We start from the raw sequence: 18,623 nt of genomic DNA on the forward strand, positions 1-18,623 counted from the left end.
AAAGGTCTAGAATTTAAAAGACAGAAACAGACTGCTCATTTAATCTCAAAAGTCTGGGTTTTCTTTTTTCCTCCAGATTCCCTCTGGATTCATTACTACTGAAACAAATCCTAAAGGATGATCACAGTTTCTGTAGTATTTACTGTGGCAAACACTGATGTCAATGGAAATTTTGGCCAAATAATGACATAAAGACTTGTAACTAAGTTTTGGAAGGACATACTCATCATTTAAATTTCAAAAATCCTGTGGGAGCATTTGTGAAAAGACAGACACAACAGAAAACTAGATACATGAATGTTTCTAAGACTGATTATTTTCCTAATAAAACATTTAAGAGAATCAGTAGTGAAATTTTACCATCTTATTTCTTTCTTCTCATTTATTTAAGCTTTCTTAAGTCCTCAGGTTTGTAACTCCAACCTGTCTTGTCCCTCTGTTGGTAACTTCCTGATCAGTGTTAGGTGAGGATCTGGTTCGAGACCATCTTAAGAACCTGAACGTGCACAAGTCCATGGGACCTGATGAAATCCATCCGCGGGTCATGAAGGAGCTGGCGAATGAAGTTGCTAAGCCACTGGCCATCATATTTGAAAAATCATGGCAGTCAGGTGACGTTCCCAACAATTAAAAAAAGGGAAATATAACCCCCATTTTCAAGAAGAGGAAAATGGATGACCCGGGGAATTACAGACCAGTCAGTCTCACCTCTGTGACTGGCAAACTCTTGGAGCAGATTCTCCTGGAAGGCATGCTAAGGCACATGAAAAACAAGGAGGTGGTTGGTGACAGCCAGCATGGCTTCACTAAGAGGAAATTCTACCTGACCAATTTGGTGGCCTTCTACGATAGGGCTACGGAACTGATGGACAGGGGCAGAGCAGTTGACGTCATCTACCTGGGCTTGTGCAAAGAGTTCAACACTGTCCCGCATCACATCCTTGTCTCTAAATTGGAGAGACAACAATTTGATAGGTGGACCACTCGGTGGATACAGAAGTGGCTGTATGGATTCTCCTCTTTCTCCCTTGCCCTTTGTGCCTCTGCTTTGCACCTTCTCTTTGTACAGATACAAGGTTTCTTGCAGACTCCATCTCAAATATACGTAAAAACTGTGGCAGTATCACAGCTAAGTGCTGTCAAACGTAATCTTAAAAAAACCATGAAGGCCAGGGGCAGGTTGGGGGGATATACTGCAGAAGCTGAATCCCTTAAAACCACTTAAAGAGTGGCTTACAAGCTGTGTGATTCCTCTGTATGAATGTTGCTTTTCTCACCTGTGGGAATCATGCAGGTCTTCTACACACACTTTCTATCTCAGCTTCTGCAACTGAAAAATACATTTGGTCATCACTTCTACAGAACTACTGAAAACTACCAAGAGATAGGCAATATCATCAGCAACATATGTTAGCGTCCAATGTCTCCATCATCTAGCATTAAATTGTGTCTATCACTATGTAGATTAACAAGCTTCTTAACACTACAAGGAGTATTTTCATCACCCTTTTTACACATCTTACTCAGCGACAAACCAGGAACTAAAATAAGAAGTTTATGTTTCCTGGGCTGTCAAGGCAGAGAGACAGGAGTGATGCACAGCAACTAAGACTTTCAAAATTGCCTATATAGTATGAAAAATTTTCTTCACTCATTTTGCTATCTTCCACTGCCCCAGTATGTTTTTAATACACACATACTTTAGTATTGATAGATTTCTTCTTGATTCTGTTACAAAATAAAACTTGGTTTTTCTCTCACCATCTCAAGAAATTAGAAAATGAATTCACAGCCCAGACTGACTGTGTCATGCATTTTCATCTTCATTTACCACCAATTCTTTAAGGTTAATAATTTTCTGTACTAGACTCTTATTTTCCCCTGTCCATTTTTCTGCACTTCCTAACACTCCCCCAAAGGAGTTCTTTCTCTTTACCATTAGTGTTACTATAGAGATGGGAAGAGTAGAGAAAAAGTTGTATTAGTTCGCCAAACTAATTTTCACCTAAGTGAAGCTACAGGAGGGCACTATTGAGAAAATACTTTATCTTGGAGAATAAGCTAAAGTAGCAATGAGTCTCCTCAAGAGAGGAGCATGGAAAGGTCATCAAGCAGGAAGCTAGAGAACCTTAAAATTCAGAGATGCTGACTATGGAAGAAGCTCAGTCTAGAACTTCGAAGCTCAGGATTTTTCTTTTAGCTCTTAGTCCATCAGAAGAGGCAAGACAACACAGTAGATACTGAGTTTATCTGTCTCATACTTATTTCCAAATTAGATTTTAATTTAAAAAAAAACCAAACCTCAGTATGCGAGTTTTTAAAAGAAAATTTTATGCAACTCTATTTTCCATACCCAGCAAATTTTTATTTTTCTCATGCCCACCTTTCCCCAGAAACATTGCTTATTATTACTCAAACTTCCTTTTATTTTCACCTATGCTTAAAAATGAGAAGTTGAAAGAAAATAATACAAAAACTTGACACGAAAGTGCGCAATTGGAAATTTTTTTCACTATTTTGAGTGGACAAAAGAGCTTGAGATAGACACTAGCTGCTGGTTTCAGGACATATCTGGGTATGAAAAGGGGGGTCTTTTACAAAGTAAAAAAGGGTGGTCTTGTACAAGGCATATTAGGCTTTGTACAACTTTAATTCCAAATTTTGTCCAACGGGAAAACCATTTCATCAAAAACATTTACAAACTCCGATGGATCCTTGTGAATGAATTCAAAACCCATTAACCCACTTAGTTGCAAGAGTGTATACAGATAATTTTAAACTGGCTTTGAAAAAAAAAAAAAAAAAGGTTTCTTTAACTAGCAGCATTTTAGATCAATCTTTTCTCCATTTATTTTATTCTCTCCATGCTCTTTTCACTTGAGTACTCCAACTAAATACATACCATTTTGCACGCATGTAATGAAACCTACTGTGAATTCCTTTCATATTGTTACAGTCTGCCTGAATTGTAGTTTCTGTTCAGTGTCATACTCTTCTATACATGGTGAGAAAATCAAGTTGCAGAAGCAAAGTTCAGGTTTGCTTCTTTTCAAAGCATCACTCCTTAGTTACCAACAGCACAGAAATGGTCTGGAAAAGATATAAATACGATAGTGCAACCCACAATCACTGAAATAGTACCTGAAGTGGGCTTAAATCTACACAATTTAAGGGGGATGGAAGAAACCAAACTGCTACTTTTTTTTTTCAGTTTTTCTGAGTGTCATTCAACAATGAGAAATCCACCTATCTCACAAAACAATTTTCAAACTGATGAAAGCAAATCTATTTGTCTACTTCTAAGAATGAGGAAAATAGTTGACAACATTGTTCTTCATGTTGTAAGAATTAATTTTAATAAAAACAGTACTCCGAAGTTCAATATTGATATAAAGAACAATATTTTTATACCCCTCAGGACATGACAAAGGTCTAAAGAACATTCAGTCATTCTTTGTTGCTAAAATTTGATTTCTCCGTAACTGTATTACACACTAATTTCTGACTTTGCATGCTATGGTTTGCAAGACCAAGCAAATTCCCTCTCTCTCCTCTTACACTTTGTTTAATACTCAGCTTGGCTCCCGTGGCTTTCTTTTGCCCATGTTCTATTTCCACCTTGCTCTGCAGCATCAACAGACTAACGTTAACTAGACAGTATGATGGGAATGCAGTGCTCCTTTTTATGATACCAAAAGTTCTCAAATGTCTGACTCTTAATCCTGCTTTGTAAACAAGACAGCCCCAAATTTAGATCAGGAAGAAATGTTCTGCAATCTCTGCTAGCATAAACAACTAGAATATCAGCAGTGATCAATTTCTTACACTGAACTTGACAGTTCAAATAACATTCTATATAATTGCAGTCACTTGAGACACTGATCATAGCCTTGGATTATAGGCACAGGTTGCTCTGTGGGTCACCCTGCAAAGGTAAGTACTGTATGTGTCACGTAGTATATGGGATAGTTCTGATGACATGGGAGTTCTCCCATCTTCTTTTCTGCTGTACATTGCCACTACTTGCAAATTATTCTGATTAGATAAAGAGACTGTAAATAAAATTTGCAAAACATTAGTTTTATATATGGAGCTTTTGCAGTGTTAGTATTGCATGATATTTTGAAGTTTCGCCTCAGCATCATCACCATTACAACAGATCATAAAGCCCAGGAGAAAATGAGTCATTGAATGAAAGTCAGCTTATTTTTATTTAAGAAAAGGAAAACGTAAGAACCACAATTCTCCATAACTTAACAGAAGCAGAACCAATTTACCCCCCTCTAGTAACAATCTATATATTGTGTTTAATTACTTTGAGAAAAGAATGGATGTTCAAACATCTGTTTTCTACACTATAAGCATTTTTTTACTTCAGGCCATTTATTTAACACGATGCATAAAATAAACATTACAAAATATTAAAATGCAAATAAAGCTATCTAGACTCAGATGACTGAAGAAAAACATGGATAAATGTTCTTAGAGTAACATAATTTAGGGTTTTTACTGTATCAAATCATACTAGCAATGTAAATGCTCAGCAGTCACTGGTTTAAAAAAAATTAGAAGTTTTTCTTAATTGTAGAGAAGAAGAAGAAGGAAGTGCATCTTCTTGGTTGTTCCACAGTACATAAATTTTTAAGAAAAAATATTAATGAAATGCTGAAGATGTTGATTTAGGAGCTTATTTCAACTGTCTTCTGCCAGTATTTAATTTGAGGACTTTACAATATTAAAAATCTGACACAAGACTGGGAGAAGGAAACAGAAGAAGTAAGATAAGTCACAAGAGAGCTTATGGACTGTGTGGGAGAGCGGGGTGAGAAACAAACTCAAAACTAACTGTTTCATTTTGGAGGTTTTTCTGATCAGTCAGTCAGTTGTCACATGACTGAGCTGAACTTTAAAAATGTAAGAGGACTCAATTGCTGTCCTTAGTGAGAAAAAACTGTACACGTAAGAACTAGGGAGAAGACAAGAGTAGACTGTTGAAGGAGGAATAAAGGTGGAATGGAGAGGTATAGTTAAGATGTATGAAGTTACACAAAATAAGCAGATTTTTCTTTCTAAGTATCTCTGTAATGATGGACTAGCAAGTAGCACCTACATGCAGAAAAATTACACTAACTGTGCAAAAGCCTGTAAGTCCTACCACAGACACTCCCACAAAGGGTGATGCTTTTTTTCAGTATTTGTCAAATGCAAATATTCCTATTACTGTTGAAACTAAAGTACAGAAATCTAAAGAACATGCTAACAATATACTGTAAGGTCCATCAGATGTCAACTTGAAATGTCTGACATTTTATTTAACCTTTACACTCGGCTGAATCGTACGACTACTGCTGCTAGCAAGATCACCTTCTGTATGAGTTTTTCAGAACTGGTAATTCCCATGATACTTTTCTCATCCAAAATAGAATATTTTTCTTAGCTCTAAAATAAATCCTGTAACAGAGACCTTCATGTTGCTTTTAAAAGTAAATTATGACTACTTTAGGAGATAAGGAAAATACACAATACACTTTGTTTGCAAGTTGAGAGACACCAGAAACTATAATCAATTAATGAAAGAGGTTTACTTTCTTTTTATTTCAGTTTGGGAAATAATAACAAAGAGAAGCAAAATGATTTTTGTGTAAAAAAGACTCTTCATACATTATGCCAAGTTCCATACAAATTGCAGCATTACACAAAATAAGTTGTTAAAACAGCATTTTAACTAAGAGATCAAAAAACTAAACTCCTTTTAGCAATTAACAGCTTTGAGGAAAGCCACTCTGGCTGATAACAAGCATCTTCTTAAACCGCAGAGCTAATACAGTTTGGTTTTCCATTAAATCCTCTCTCATACAAACTCATTGCTATCCAGCGAGAGGAGCATTCAGACTGAAACACTTTCAACAGCTAGGGCACCTACAATACCTCCCGCTGTGTTCTTTCTTTCATGTCCAAGAATAGGTTAGTTCATGCTGAAACTTTTTGTTTGGGGACAATAAAATTTTCCTTTCATCTTGCCACCTAGTTTTTTAATAAACTTCTAGGGAGTCTTTTTTTTGCAACCACTGTCCTATAGTCCAATTAGACCACAACTGGACATCAGAACCTAAGTTTATATTGAAGAAAACTGAAGAAGAGAAGGGATGAAGAGTCAGTCTGAAATACAACACAGCAGAGATGAAAAAGTCTAAGAGGTTCCTGGTGTGTGTGGAAGATAACTTCCTGACACAATTGGTGAGGGAGCCAACTAAGGAAGGCATTCTGCTTCCCTGTTGTTTGTGGGTGATGTGATTGTTGGCGGCTGACTTAAGCACACCAGTCTCAAAATCATGGTTTTCACTTCTCAGAGAAGAAAGAAGGGAGGTCAGCAGAACTGCAACCTTGGAACTTGCCTAGGGCAGACTTCGGCCTGATTAGGTGACTGGTTGACAGACACCCTTGGGAGGCAGTCCTGATGGGCAATGGAGTCTAGGATGGCTGGACATTTTGCATGAAGGATATCTAAAAGACACAGAAGTAGAACTCAGAATGAAGCCCCTGTAGTCCAAAGGGGAATGTTTAGTGATTCGCTACACCAATTAAGACACACACAGGTCTGTGGGGCTGGAAGGGACCACCCATGCGTACTGAGAGAGCTGGTGCAGTACTCACCAAGCCACTGTCAATCACTTACCAGCAGCCCTGGCTAAACAGGGAGCTCCCTGCTGACTGAAGGTTTGCAAATGTGACAAGAAGGGCTGGAAGGAGGATCCCGGGAACTACAGGCCTGTCACCTGGACCTCAGTGATCAAGAAGGTTATGGAGAAGGTAGTCTTGAGCATCATCACACAACACCCACAGGACAGGAGTTCAGGCCCAGCTGGCATGGGTTTATATAACGCAGGTCCTGCTTGACTAAACTGACCTCCCTCTGTGACAAGGTGGTCCACTTAGCGGATGAAGGAAAATGACATGGATGTTGCCTACCTAGACTTTAGTAAAGCCTTTGACACTGTTTCCCACAGCATTCTCCTAGAGAAACTGGCTGTTCATGGCTTGGAAGGTTGTACTCTTCACTGGGTAAAAAACTGGCTGGATGGCCAGGCCCAAAGAGTGGTGGTGAACAGAGTCAAATACAGTTCATGGCCAATCACAAGTGGTGTTCCCCAGGGCTCAGATTTGGGTCCAGTTCTGTTAAATATCTTCATCAATAAGGAGATCAAGGGCACCCTCAGCAAGTTTGCAGATGACACCAAGTTGGGTAGGAGTGTTGCTCTGCTGAAGGATAGAGAGGATCTGCAGAGGGATCTGTATAGGCTGCATCGATGGGCTGTGGACAATGGTATGAGGTTCAACAAGGCAAACTGCCAGCTCCTGCACTTGGGCCACAACCACCCCATGGCAATTCTACAGGCTTGGGGAAGAGCGGCTGAAAAGCTGCTCAGTGGAAAAGGACCTGGGGGTGGTGACTGATGGAGCTGAACATGAGCCAGTTTGTGCCCAGGCAGCCAACAAGGCCAATGACATCCTTGCCTGCATCAGCAATAGTGTGGCAGCAGGGCCAGGGCAGTGATCATCCCCCTGTACTCAGCACTGCTGAGGCTGTACCTCGAATCCTGTGCTCAGTTCTGGGCCCCTCACTACAAGAGAGACATTGAGGTGCTGGAGCAGGTCTAGACAAGGGCTATGAAGCTGGTGAAAGGCTTAGAACATAAGTTTTATGAGGAACGGTAGAGGGAACTGGGGTTGTTTAATCTGGAGCAAAGAAGGCTGAGGGGAGACCTCATCCCTCTCAACAACTACATGAAAGCAGGTTGTAGTGAGGGGGGTGTTGGTTTCTTCTCCCACATAACAAGTCACAGGACAAGGAAACGGCCTCAAGTTGTGCTGGGGGAGGTTTAGACTGGATATTAGGAAAAATTTTTTCAATGAATGGGTTGTCAAGCGCTCAAACAGGCTGTCCTGGGAAGTGGCTGAATCACCGTCCCTAGAGATACTTAGAATACACACAGATGTGGTGCTTAGGGACATGGTTTACTGTTGGATTTGGAAGTGTTAGGTTAACAGTTTGACCTAATGATATTAAACGGCTTTTCTGACATAAACAATTCTATGACATATGTTTGTTGTGAAGCACAAAACCCTTCATGCATTGAATACTTCTTGGCAGACTTGCTTTAAAAAACAAAAATCATCAATATTCATTCTCAGGTAACTTCACCAGCACTGAGCTATCAAGCCATTTTCTCTCTTACACAGTTCCTCTATTTCTCCAAATCTTTATTTCCTTACTAAACAATAGGATGTACTGAAGAGGAAAAACGTAAAGATTTTTCTGCTTTCCCTAGCTCACAGTCTGGCAGCTAAGGTTTTTTTCATAGTGGAGAGAACTGGACAGAAATTTCCAAAGGCAGAAGAATCATCCTTCTCTCTCTCAACCTGAGGAGCTGGTCTGTGCGTAAAGCTGCTGTGTGAAAGCAGGCACTGCCATTATCCCAGTTGGTCTTGCTCTGCTGTCTGCAATGGATCAACTTTCTGAGGAGACCCAACCTGACATCACAGATAAGGTATGCTCTACAAATGCCTACCTGGTTGAGACCCTCAGCAGACTTAAAAGGAACAATTAATTTTGGTATATTAACTGGGATCCAACCAACTGCTGTTCAACCCTAGGCTTCAGAAGGTTGCTGTACTTTTGTGCATATTCAAATGCAAAATTTCTCACACCTGTGAAATTAAGGTTAAATCTGGTCAGTCACTAGACAGCAGCCAACTGGGTCTTTCGATGATCCTATTTCAAAGGATGAAATAAAACACAAAATACAACAAGGTCCAAAATATCATACCTGATCTGCCCTGAATCCATTAATATCATCCATTTAATACTATTAAATTCCAGTAATGTTCTTCTAACATAGCTTTTTGAGTGTAACTTCAGGCAGTTTTAGAAACGGCAAATATAAAATAAAGAAGTTTTTCATACAGCACCAAATACCCCTTTTAATTATCACTGAAGTTAAAATCTTTTCATCTTTCACATACACATGGCAGCTGATGGAGCATAATAAAAACAGCAGTAGTTTGCCATGCTACAGGAACCTACTCTGAAGGAGCAACACACTTTTTCAGCGTGTTTCAGATATACCAGATGGCAGCAGAAACCTACTGAGGCCTCTTAATGAAAACAGCTCTCTTTTCAGCTCCACTGCCCAGTCCTGCTTTGGCTCAGAACAGCTTGAAGTAAGCACTATAAGGAAATACTCTATTACTGCATGAAGCTTATCGCTGAAGTGGGCATGTCTAAATCACATATACAGAATTCCTTCACTCATTCTTCACTTTCTCCTAACACAAAGCACAATCAGTTACTAGCTGGATGACAGGAGCCAAAAAGGGCTGAAACACTGTCATTGTCTCAACAGGATTAGTGCAAGTACAGGCTGATCAGGAAAAAACTGTGATAAAGTCAAATACAATCAGCAGAAATAGTCCTCAGAAAGGCTGACAGCAATAGGGAAAAAAATTGGCAATGAGCATACCCCAAAATGTTTTAAGTTTAAAAAGCATTGTAACATGGTAAATCTGTCATATTTTCAAGAAGCTGAAGACATATGCCCAAATCATTATTTTAGGATGACCAAAAAAAAAATAAAAATAAAAATAATAATTATTTCAAACCTCAATCTTTGAATAGCAATAAAATATTCTGAATGAAACTCATGAGTCAGTCACCTAGCATTACAAGGTGAAAGCATTAGAAGTTTGAAACATCTATAATGAACTAAAGACAAGGATACACGGAACAACCTAAATAAGCTGAATTCTGAGAATATATGGAGAACTTGACCTGAATTTCTTGGGTTCAAACTTAAACAGGGGAAGTTTAGAGTGGATATAAGGAAGAAGTTCTTTAAGGGTGGTGAGGCACTGAAATGGGTTGCCCAGCGAAGTTGTGAATGCTCCATCCCTGGAGGTGTTCAAGGCCAGGCTGGACAGAGCCTTGGGTGACATGGTTTAGTAGGAGGTGTCCCTGACCATAGCAGGGGGGTTGGAAGTAGATGATCTTAAGGTCCTTTCCAACCCTAACTATTCTATGATTCTATAATTCTATGATTCTATGACTGGAGAGTGTGTCTCCAATACTGTCCTGCAGAATTCCTCAGAAGCTGGTGGAGTGGAAGGACAAAGGGGAAAAAATTGCCAACAAATAACATCATTTTGTGTCTTTTTCTTCACTAGAACTTATTGTCGAGTGCTCTTATTATGGTAATGTTACTGCCCTCTCCACATCAGCTGCAACGGTATCCACTAAAATTGGATATAGTACTTTGAAAATAGGTTCCACCCATCAGAAAGAAGACAGGAGGAAAGAAAGGTTACAAAGGTCCCCAAGAAGTTCCAGAAATGAAGACCAAAGTTAGATCGGGGTCACAGAGAGGCACTTGTTTTCACATTACTTCCCTTTTCCCAGAAACGCAGATACCTTAAGTGACAATGATTTATCCATAAAATAACAACAAAAGTTTTCATTACACAAAGACCTTCTTGAACATTAATCACTATGTAACTTTTCACCATGAAACCAGGAAAAGCCAGTAAACTGGCCTTCCAAATAGAAAAGAAGTTTTTGACCCCAAAAATCTCAAAAGATGTTGGTAAGACAAAAGATCTATTTACAGATGTACTTCCAGTTTTTAAACTCTTTACAACCAATTTACTAGCAGCATGAAAACAGAATTTGAATCCTAAAGTACCAGACGTTACATGAAAGTGGATGATTATTTAAATGGCCATTTTGTACACTCATAGTTAACTCATATCTTTTTTCCTAGTCTGACCCTTCAAAAAATTATTCAGTCTTCCGATTAAGACATCAAATGCCATTTACAGAATCACTCAGTATTGACTTAGTTAATGAAGACTTTGGTTAAAAGCATAATATACAAATGCCATTACCTAAAACTGAGAAACACAGGGTTTTATTGATTTTGGTAAGTAATATGAGCAGTAAGCTTTAAAACATGCCATGATCATTAACAGGAATACAAAAATAAGCAGAAATTCATAAACATCAATCCAAAATCAAAAGCCAAGAGTATGTGTTATTTAGTTATCCATGGTAACAAAAGCAAAAGATTCATACCTGCACCTGGAATGATTGCCAACTTCGTTTCAACTAGACCCATTTTAGCAGAAGAGGCTAAAAACAGAATGTAAATGAGTTCGTATTATGATCGACAGCAAAAAACTTAGCAAAATATGTAATAATGACCTACAAGATTGTTGATATATTACATTTCCTTCCTAAAGAACAACAAATCACTTAAAAAGCATTTGTTTACGAAAATCTTTAAATAGATTTAATCTTTGGTAAAAGACCCAACTACTTCCATCAAAGCAAGTTCTGTACCTTGTTAATTTTCACATAGCAAGTAATCAATTAGAGTGAGTAAGAGACTTACTTGCAAAAGGTAAAATACAAAAATAGAAAGATTGTTATTATCTGAGATCTCAAAAAGGGGTAGAGTTCTGTATCTGATTATTATTATGAATTCCTTAGCTGACAGAATATTCTCTAAGGGTCAAACAGCTTCATATACCCTACATTACTGGCAACTGTTCAGGAGCAAGTTTCCATTTACTTTTCAACAAATGGCTTTACAGTTCTGACAGCTGGATAGGTCAAGGTTCCTCTTTTCAAGTGCAGTTGCCACTTTTCTTTTATAACAGCTTAATGGCTTGTGTAACAATACGCTAACAACTTTTGCTTCTTCCCTGCAACCTATCTAGATAAAAATCACATCTCCATCTAGAATACTTCAAATACAGAAGAGAATACTTAAATTACTAAATAAAGTACCAAACCACTATATAACCCTTCTAGCAATACCGATAAAACAAATGTCATAAGAATAAAATAAAACATTTAACAAAAACAATCCAGCTATCAGTGGTAAGTTGTTTGAAATTAAACACTAGCAAGTACTTAGATAGGTCTCTGCTAAATCCCTTTAAAATAACTGGTTAGAAACAACATCAAATACAAAGTAAGTTTTATAAAATTGTTGCCAAAACAAGGATTAGTCAAGCCATCTGCAACACTAACAATCCATGTTCTATAAACAGGATTCAGACCTACCTGCCACTCTTATATCACAGGCTAATGCAAGTTCTAGGCCACCACCTAATGCAGCTCCATCTATTGCAGCAATAGTAGGTACAGGCAGATTAGCTGAAAAAGAAAGTACCTGTTAATTTAACACTAGCCTCATAAAGAACATATCTGAAATACCATTTAATTACATTTTATTCAACGTACAGTCATGCTATGGGAAGAAACTCACAAAACTAAGAGGGACAAAAATGTGACTGCTCAGCAACACTTTGGCAAAAAAAAAAAAAATGACCCTCCTTCTATATCACTTTGTGGCTAAATAGGTTTGCAAGCCTTTTCCTCTAGCTTCTGCTGACTTCTGACAAAAATATGAAGAGTAAACTCTAAAAACATACATAGCAGAGCTAGACAAAAAATAAAAAAGGAACACTTCAAAAAGGCACATACACAAACAGTCCCAGCTGAAATACAGATGTCTTACCATAATCAGCTGTGATGCTAGCATAGCTGGAAGCTATCTGTGTCTTAATATTCCCAGATGTGGTGTTGTCACCACTATTGCCCCTTTTCTGCAATAAAGCAGCAGCTAACACCTTAATGGAATGTGGAAAAGTTTTCAGTCTCAGATGCACATGCTGCCAGTACATGTGACAGGTAGCAGAGATCCAGAAGCTTGTGTGACCACAGCAGGTTTGTATTCATCATCTGTTCTGACTCAGGGAAGTCATTTAAACATTCAGCTTAAAGTACTGCTCTCCATCTCCAACAAGTTTAAGTTCTCTTCTTCCCTCTTCATTACAAACTCAAAGAAGTTTGGGGAAAAAAGAGATTTTTCACTTGAGAAGTAAACTTTTTTACAGCTTGAATTAGATTTAACATAACATTTACCACAAGCTATCTGTAGTTTTAAACTACACTCAAACAATATTTCAGTAGTACATTGCTGCTACTTCAAAGATAGTCAAAAGCAATTCATTAGCTGAACACATGGGCTACAGCTCGTTGAAATGTTAAGCCAACTCTAGACAGCAATAGTTGGGGGTTTTTTCAGACGTTAAAAAAAATATTTGTTTTAATGTTTCAGTTTCTTAATTCAATGACCAGTTCATTCAGTCTTACTTGGAACTGAAAAAAAAAAAAACCTGCTGCCAAAATACCAATGAGAATCTGGTGTGAGAGAATGTCCTCTCCTTTTATAATCTAGAAGGGTAATGTGACCAAAGATGATTAATTTAATGCATTAATTACAAATAATAATTCCTTTCTTTAGTGAACTAGTTCTAAATTTAGAAGTTGTGCTACCTAGCTTACCTTTTTCCTTTCTGACAGATACACTTCAGATAACTTAATTTAAAAAAACCAAACAACCAAACCATGACCAACAAGATGTTAATGTACACGAGCATGAATAACTCTGTATACAAACAGGTAGTCTCTCACTGGGCAACAAAACAAAATATCAAATTAAATGAAAGGCTACTTTCAGCTGCAAATCAAAATCCTTTTATAATTAACAACCAATGAAAATCCAATTGTCTTTAAGAAAACAACAAAAAATTATCAATGTTTTTCAAGATTATAACAGATGCTTTAAATCAAAGTTCCTTGGGTGCTGGTTTAGATCTTGACTGATTATCTGAACCAATTCCAATGTCAAAAGAGACTACTGATTACTATCTGCAAAAATCGAGCACTTTCAGTCACTTGGAAGAGCCCAAGTTAGCAATTATATATTGCCCCACGGTATCCACCCCTTGTTCCATACCATTCACATCATGCTCAGATCCCACATTTTCAATATACCATCACTCTTATCTCATTCATATATATATATATATATACTCACATCCACAGAAAGCATAGGAGGCAGAGAAACAGGAATAAAATCTCCTGTTTCTCAATTTACTTTTTCTTAGGTATATGGGAAGACAACTCTCATTCCAGCAGGGCCTAGTTGCTGACCAAAACTCATAACCCCATCACCATAACCAATCTGCCAAACAGTCTTGCAATCCAAGTTCAAGGCTGATGCAGCTTGTATTTAAAGGAATCCACAATTGCCACCAGTAAATGAAAAATAATTTGCCTGAACACGAAAGCATGGTCATTATTAATTGTAGTTTCCAGCAGTTACTGTCTGCATCTATGTTCCATTTCTCAGAGAATAGGTATGTGGAGCACTATTTACACAACTTTTGCAGTAGCCCAAGGCAGACTACTTTTCCTAAGATAAGTAACTTCCAAATTTAGCTATGGTACAATTTCAGTAGGCTATTACATACAGAGCATCACAAATCAGTTTGCTTTCAAGAATTACAACCAGCATTCCTATCAAGAAATACTAAAATTCACAATTAAAAGGGAGAAAAAACAGTTTGATACCATATGTTAGAATAATCACTTCCCAAGGATATTAATTTTAAAGGATCATCTGAAGTGTCAGTTGACAATGAATGAAAGGCAAAATACAGATTTCTTTACAATAGCTCTATGCATACCTATCAAAATAATTAAGGAAATTAGTTCTTTTAACATGTTCTTGTGAAGCATCAGAAAAAGCAATATAGAAATAAATTAGCAATTGCTCCTGATTGTAAACAGAGTCTCTAAGTTACTAGAACTTGTTACCAAGGGTAAAGCTTCTTGGAATATTCAAATTTTGTAGCACAAGAGGCACTTGTTCATGTTTATCTGCATAATCTTAATACACAACTGCCAAAACCATTCAGCTCATAACAAAAAGAGAGACGATGTTTGACAAATCATGCCCTGTAGACTTAACTTAGTTGTATGCACTCAAATTTTTAGAACAATAAATTATGTAAACAGACAGGTTGACCTCCACAATGATTCTACATGGCAAGGCTCATTTGCCATGAGTGATAGGAAAAAAAACCCAACCTATTTAAAGCTTTGCCAGGAAGCCCAGTGGTTTTATTCTCTAACATTCCACATTTTGTCACACTGTAAACAGATATAAATCTCAGATAATTGTACTACTAACCATTAGTGCTATATCTGAAACGGGTTTGTCGATGTGCAATCATGAGCTGCATAGTAAAGTCCACAAAAAGAATTGTAAATATATATAAAAGGAACAAAACAAACTAGAGTGTAAAACACACAGAGAAAAGTAGACCATACACACAGACTGATGCTGTCAGTTAAAGAAGTTAAAAAGTTAAAAAGAAAGACTAAGTAATCAGCAGTGTTAAACTGTAGTTTACAGAACTGCACTGTAGTACATCAAAATGTGGACATGAAAATATGAAGTGCACTAAGTAACAAGCCAGTTCATGCAATGAATTCATAAAGGATTACTTCACAGATCTACTGTATTGTAAAACATGCTGCATATTCTGTAGATACACTTCCATTCTGCATATCAAACAAGTGTCCAAAGAAAAGCCAATACTCATGTTCTAATATAACATCAATGCTTAATGATATTACAGAAAAGGAAGGTTCTATGTACAGTAACAAAAAAGAAGGGCCCATTTCAGTATATATTAGTACTAAGTCAGCGACAGAGCCAGATACAAGACAAAAATGCATTGCTATATTTGAGATCACAGAAGTAGAAACAGAGGTTTGACTAGGTGAAGATTTGACATGAAGACAACATGACAAGCAGATAAAAATAATTTTTGTGCATTATTTGAGAAATAAGCTATTGTGACAGAAGGTGATACCACCTGTATAAAAAGACACTTAATGTCCATTCAAGACATGATACAGATGAAGTGACCGAGGGAAACTGAAGAACTAAGAAATGAATGGCATGTAAAAAACTTCAATAAGAGAAACTAAACATAGTAACATGACTCAGTTAATTAAGTCCAATAAACACATAAAAGCTCAAAGTCAGAAAAGTTAGAAAATACGATATAAGCAGTATAAAGAAATGGGCCTGTTTCCTGCTCCATAGTAACTGTGGATCTTCAGCTCAACTTCAGGAATGCATTCCTGGTAAATGTGTATGTTACATGTAGCTTTAGATAAGGCTGACCAGCAGACTTCGGATGCCTCCTGCTTTCCTCTCCATTACTGAAAGACAGAGTAGAGCAAGATAAACTCTCCTCAATTTTGTCATCACTACAGAATGTCACAGGAGAAGGACTCTGCACTTAAGCACATAAAACCACATGTAAGGTGAGAAGCAATCTCAAAGAATCACAACTGTTTTGAAGCAGGTAACTGTTATTTCATCTTTAAATAACTTTCCGCATGATGTCCGCTACTGGTGACTAACAAGGGATTTCCCTTCTGCTTAGAGGTGATTATATGATGAATTGAAAGACTAGCATATAAATACAGGGGTCTGGAGGATTCGATCAATAAATAGTTTCTCAGATGTGTCACAAAGCCCACACGGCTGATTCATATTATTGCAGGCACTGACACTCCTCAAACAGAAAGCAGAAGTTGCCTGGATTCTACTGACCTGAGATGTACACGACTATTTAATCCTCTGACTAATTCATTAAAAAAGTTCTTAAAAAATTACAGATATGTAAGACACTATCTGAGAGGAAATTCAATTACACTTGATACTTTCTTAGTAACTATCTAGCAGCATTTCTGTATTCCTGCACAACACCTGCAGTATTCCTTCCTATAGCTGGGTATAGAAGCTATCATTAAAGACCTGGAAATCCAGTAGCGTTAGGATTCAATTTCTCTTAAAGCAAAAGGTCTGCATTGTTACTGCAGCAACACTTGCACTTCATGATTCCCATGAACCAGGAAAAGAGAAGTCCTTGGAAGCCCTTTCAATCCCTAATAATGCACAAATTATATATCATCCTAAGATATAATTAACTTCTATTTTTGACATACTCCTGCACACACAAAGACAAGTGCTTTCAATTCAGCTAACCACAGCAGTCAGAGGTTGGTATTTAGGAACATTCAAATGAGGCCCCACTTCAAAGTATGTCTTTTCAAGTATTTGATATGAAAGACTAAAATGACAGTCATCTTAACTCCCATTACTATTCTTCTGTTGTCCTCCTGTACCCGGATAACATTGAAAAAAGTCCTTATATTTCATCTTACTTCAGTGACCTCTGGCAATCTATCTTTGGAAAGAACAATTATTCAGATGTAAATCAGAAGCTAGTCACTACCTCTAGCACCTACTGAACTAGATTCACAAGCTTGATTTGGCTTTAATTACCAACAGACAGCCATTAGTCTTCAGTATTCTTATTTCCCAGTACTGACGGAAAAGAAAGTAGTGAGAGTACTCCTCTCAAAAACTGGGTCTCCAACAATACAAGAGTTCCCAGAGAATGAAGAAATAGATTGTCCAAGCTATTTATTCCACACATGAATTTCTGATTATTTGACAAATAAGGTTGATTAGTGCACAGCTTACTACAACTACCAACTTCAGGGGGCATTTGTAGCAGCTCATTTTTCCTTTTGAATAATGGATTTCATAAAACACAAAATAAGAAGGATTGTTTAAAAATACCTTGCATACTGTATTACATATATTACTGGAGGAAAGTATGCTATAATTGAGGAATTTATAAAAAGTTCCACAATTCATTATCTAACTAAAACAGATTAAGAAAGTGTGGCAAATATCTGCCTACATATGACTGCAGCACATGAGAAACCTTTAAATCACATAACAGTGACCTGAGTTAGTGTCCCTCACAGTAAATGTTTCCTGAACCTCCCATGTTTCAGTTTGTGCCCATTGCTTCTGGGTCTACCTACATTTTAAATACCCAAAGGGGGACAGGGGGTGTTATCCCTATTGATGAGATCACCCCCTGAGCCTTCTCTTCTCCATGCTAAACAATCTTAGTTCACTCATCTTTTCCCCATAGGACAGATGCTCCAGTCTATTCATCACCTCCATGAACCTTCACTGGTCTATCTTCAGTAGTTCCACCTCTCTCTTGTCCTGGGGAGCCCAGAACTGGGCACAGTACTCCCAGGTGTGGCCTCACCAGTGCTGAATGAAGAGGAAAGATCATCTCCTTCAACCTGCTGGTGACATTTGTCCCATTGCAGCCCAGGACACCATCAATATCCTTTGCTGCAAGGGCACGGTGCTGGCTCACGTTCAACTTGGTGTCCACCAGGACCTGCAGGACCCTTTCTGCAAAGCTGCTTTCCAGATTGTTAGCTCCCAGCATGTACTGGTTGTTCATTCTCAGGTGCAGGACTTTGCACTTTACTTTGTTGAACTTAATGAGGTTCCTGTCAGCTTGTTTCTCCAGATCACTGAGTCCTCCAAATGATGGCACAACCCTCTGGTGCATCAGCCACAACTTTTGCTTTTATATCATCAGCAAACTTGCTGTGACACCATCATCTAGATTATTAATGATGTTGAACAGGACTGGAACTAGTATTGGCTCCTGAGACAGATACCGCTGGCTAGGGACCTCCAAGTAGATGTCATGCTGCTAATTATTTTCAAAAAATAAAACGGCATAAACTATGCACTTTGCACAGCAAGTAGAGGCAGCCCCTGGGCAATTATAGTAACTGACATATTCTTTAT

At 37.8% G+C, this 18,623-nt stretch overlaps 1 protein-coding gene across 1 annotated transcript in view; it reads right to left on the bottom strand.

Moving 5' to 3' along the window:
• Window positions 1-18,623, bottom strand: part of AUH (AU RNA binding methylglutaconyl-CoA hydratase) — a 108,194-nt gene that overhangs the window by 50,217 nt on the left and 39,354 nt on the right. Inside the window, exons 5-6 of the mRNA XM_080637584.1 lie at window positions 12,122-12,214; window positions 11,126-11,182 (exon numbers count right to left, since the gene is read on the bottom strand). Coding sequence (XP_080493710.1) covers window positions 11,126-11,182; window positions 12,122-12,214 — 150 coding nt within the window. The remainder of the gene's footprint in view (window positions 1-11,125; window positions 11,183-12,121; window positions 12,215-18,623) is intronic.

The sequence above is a fragment of the Psittacula echo genome, assembly GCF_963264785.1.
Source record: "Psittacula echo genome assembly, chromosome: Z".
NCBI lineage: Eukaryota > Metazoa > Chordata > Aves > Psittaciformes > Psittacidae > Psittacula > Psittacula echo.